General features: G+C 53.7%; 1 protein-coding gene across 1 annotated transcript; it reads right to left on the reverse strand.

The window, feature by feature from the left end:
* Positions 1-1,251: 1,251 nt before the first annotated feature.
* VDAG_03246 (RfeD) lies at positions 1,252-2,840 on the reverse strand (the record flags this gene model as incomplete). Its single annotated transcript, XM_009657111.1, has 3 exons — positions 1,252-2,184; positions 2,238-2,624; positions 2,829-2,840. The coding sequence occupies 3 exons, from the start codon at positions 2,838-2,840 to the stop codon at positions 1,252-1,254; spliced, it is 1,332 nt and encodes a 443-aa protein (XP_009655406.1).
* Positions 2,841-2,937: the final 97 nt, after the last annotated feature.

A 2,937-nucleotide genomic window follows, 5' to 3' on the forward strand; every position in this document is an offset into this window, starting at 1 on the left:
AATTTTTTAAGCTTTACATCATACTATTCTACTGTTATAACTATATCAGTTATGAATTATACTCTAACAGACACAATCAATATACACAGAATACATCAAACGTAGTTTATAATACATTGTACATACGAGGAGCCTTTCTCGCTCTCAGAGCATTATCAGTCTGATAGTCACTCTCTCTATCTCTGAGAACTACTCATCCTATCGACCGTTCTTTAATTTAAATTTATTCTAAATTTATTATTAAACAGTTTCTATCTATCTATATCTGCTAATTTCGATACATCCTCTATTCTCCCCCTCCTAAGCATGGCTCGTGCTATCTCTCACGTGTTATAATACCCTACTCCCGACGTCCGCCTCGCCGAGGAGTTTCGCCGCGAGTTCATGGACGCCATGGCCCAGCGCCGCCGGCAGAACGCCCAGCAGCAGCAGCAGCGCAAAAAGGCCCCCGCCGACGGCAAGGCCGACGAGGACGTCCTGCGCGGGCCCAAGCTCGGCGGCAGCCGCAGCGCCCGCGCCGCCATGCGCGATCTGCTGCTGGCCGAGGAGAAGAAGAAGCAGCAGGGCAGGCGATGAAGACCGCTTGCTTTTTCTTTCGTCATGAGTCTCAACGAGATAGGAGTTTGTATGGTTACATGTAGTCAATGATACCCATCCTTGGACGGCACAGGAAGCCTTTTTGCCTTTGCTCCGTGACTTTGTGAGGTGACACTTCAGCCGCCTGTTTCTCCGTTACCTGTATACCATACCACAGGATCACGAGTAATGCACTCGAGTCTAGTAAAGCCCGTCTGGGCGGTCAATTCTGAAGCTGGAATCTATCCATGCTGTAAATAGTGCGGGTGAGCATAGCCATGCCTCACCCCGTCCCAAACATAAAACACATCACTCATGTCGAAAGAAAAAAAAAGCAACCTCAAAAGACGATAGCCACCCATTGCAAAAGATAGACACCCTGTAGTACCCTTCCGAAACCCAATTGCACCTGTGAAACCAGTATACCCGTTGCCACGAGCAGTGTTTGCCGAACCCTAATAGTCGAGAAACGAATGATATGAATGTGAAGAAGGAAAATCTGCCGGCGCTCAGTTATGGTGAAAGACCAACAGCTGAGGGACGCCGGCCTTATGCAGGAGCGTGTGTGAAGAGTTCGTGTCGTGTGAAATCATAGTTTCTCCGCCGTTGATGCTAGTAGTTTCCAGACGCCCACGATATACTAAAGTAGCCCTGGTATAGGAGAGATGCCCGTCTTCACCTAATGTCCAGCTGGAATGGCTTGAATTTGCCCCCTATCGTAGCACAACGGGGGCACTTCCTTCGAGCTCCCTGTTCTGCCATGAGGACGTCGACGCAAGCTTGACAGAGGCCGCAGATGCACTCGGTGCACGCGTACGACTCTTTCAGCCTTGAAACGCTCTGGCAGGCAGCGCAGTAGATCTGGGTATTCTGGGAGGAATATGTCGGGGACGAATCAGAAAGCCCGCGTGACTCAATGTGGAAATTCTCCCCGCTTTCACCACTTTCAACCGAAGGAAAGGGGTCAATGGTGTCCTGGCTGTAGGATGGCGGGGTAAGGGCTTGCTGCAGCGGGGACGCCTGATAGCTGTTCCCACCGTGGAAATTGTGTTGTTGGAATGGTGGCATGGAAGCCCGCGGGATGGAGACGGGTGATTGCGGGACCTGATAGCTCATCAGCCGATCTAGACTCGCATCAGACTGGAGTTGACGTACTGGTGTGCGGTCCTCATCGATGTCGCCTGCAGCGGAAGCAGCTTGGTCGGCGGCGTCGATGAGATCCTCCCAGCGCTTTCCATAATCGGCCGAAGGCTCAGCAGAAAGTGCTTTGCGGTTGTTTGGCCCCAGTCGGTCATCATTCTGGATTCGACGGAGCCAGTCGTTGGCAGATCCTCGCGACTTTTGTTTCTTGTGGTACCCCTCTCGACCCCGCTTTGTGACGGATTGCTTCCTCGGGCGGCTTGGGCCAGCTGATCGTTGGATTGGAGGCAGCGTTGACGAGCGACCGGGGGGCGAGTTTGCTAGTATAGAAGGGAGTATATCGCGCGGCCTGCTGGAATTCATGGCGGGGAAAGGCTCGCTGGTGATGTCGTGAGGGGGCAAATGGATCGGGGGAAGCTCGATGGACGTTCGAGGCGGACGGCGCCCTTCGGTGTCCGAGTGCCAATCCTGCAGTGACGGCGATGAGTACGGGTCAAGCACGGAGGATGAAGAAAACTCACAATCTCAGACTCCCATTCGGGCTCAATCTTGTGCCCATGTAGCTGCGCCAGGGCCGCCGCTGCGCTCGCGGCAGGCAGCAGCGAGCCCGGCGTCCCGTATTCATCGTGGTTCACGTTCCGCGGGGTGCCCGGACTGCTCGAATCGTAGGCATGGCGATCGTGGAGGAAGCCTTGAAAACGGTCAATCAGGGGGGAAAACCCTTGACTTGATGGGAACGCACCCGCAGGAGCTGAAGTTGCGCTGGGCTGGGGCTGCTGCTGGACACGGGTGGACGGATCGGTGCTGATCATGAGTAGGAAGCTCTCTTCGGTGGCAGGGAGCTTCTGAATGTAGTGCTCGGGATGCGCACGTCGGATGTGCTCTTGCATCGAGCGATATCTCTTTTCCTACAAGAACAAAAGTCGGTTGTCAGCATACACTGCAATGTAGAACATCGCAGAAACGACTTCTGCACTTATAGCATCCTGGCCCAGTTCGCACGCCGGGTAGCGACAGTTGGGGTTCGAGCGAAGTCGTGCCGCAGTGGATTGATGGGAGAGGCTTCGGGGTGCAGGTCGGCGGGACACTCACTCCGATACAGCGTTTCCTACAGCTAGAGCCATCTTGGTTTCTTAGAGGGCAGACAACCTCATTGTTGGAATCGGCAATCGAGAACTGCGAAGTCAGAGAAGAATCTGGGCGGTTTTTTTGACCCCACCA

This window comes from Verticillium dahliae, genomic scaffold (genome assembly GCF_000150675.1).
Source record: "Verticillium dahliae VdLs.17 supercont1.5 genomic scaffold, whole genome shotgun sequence".
In the NCBI taxonomy this organism is placed as follows: Eukaryota; Fungi; Ascomycota; class Sordariomycetes; order Glomerellales; family Plectosphaerellaceae; genus Verticillium; species Verticillium dahliae.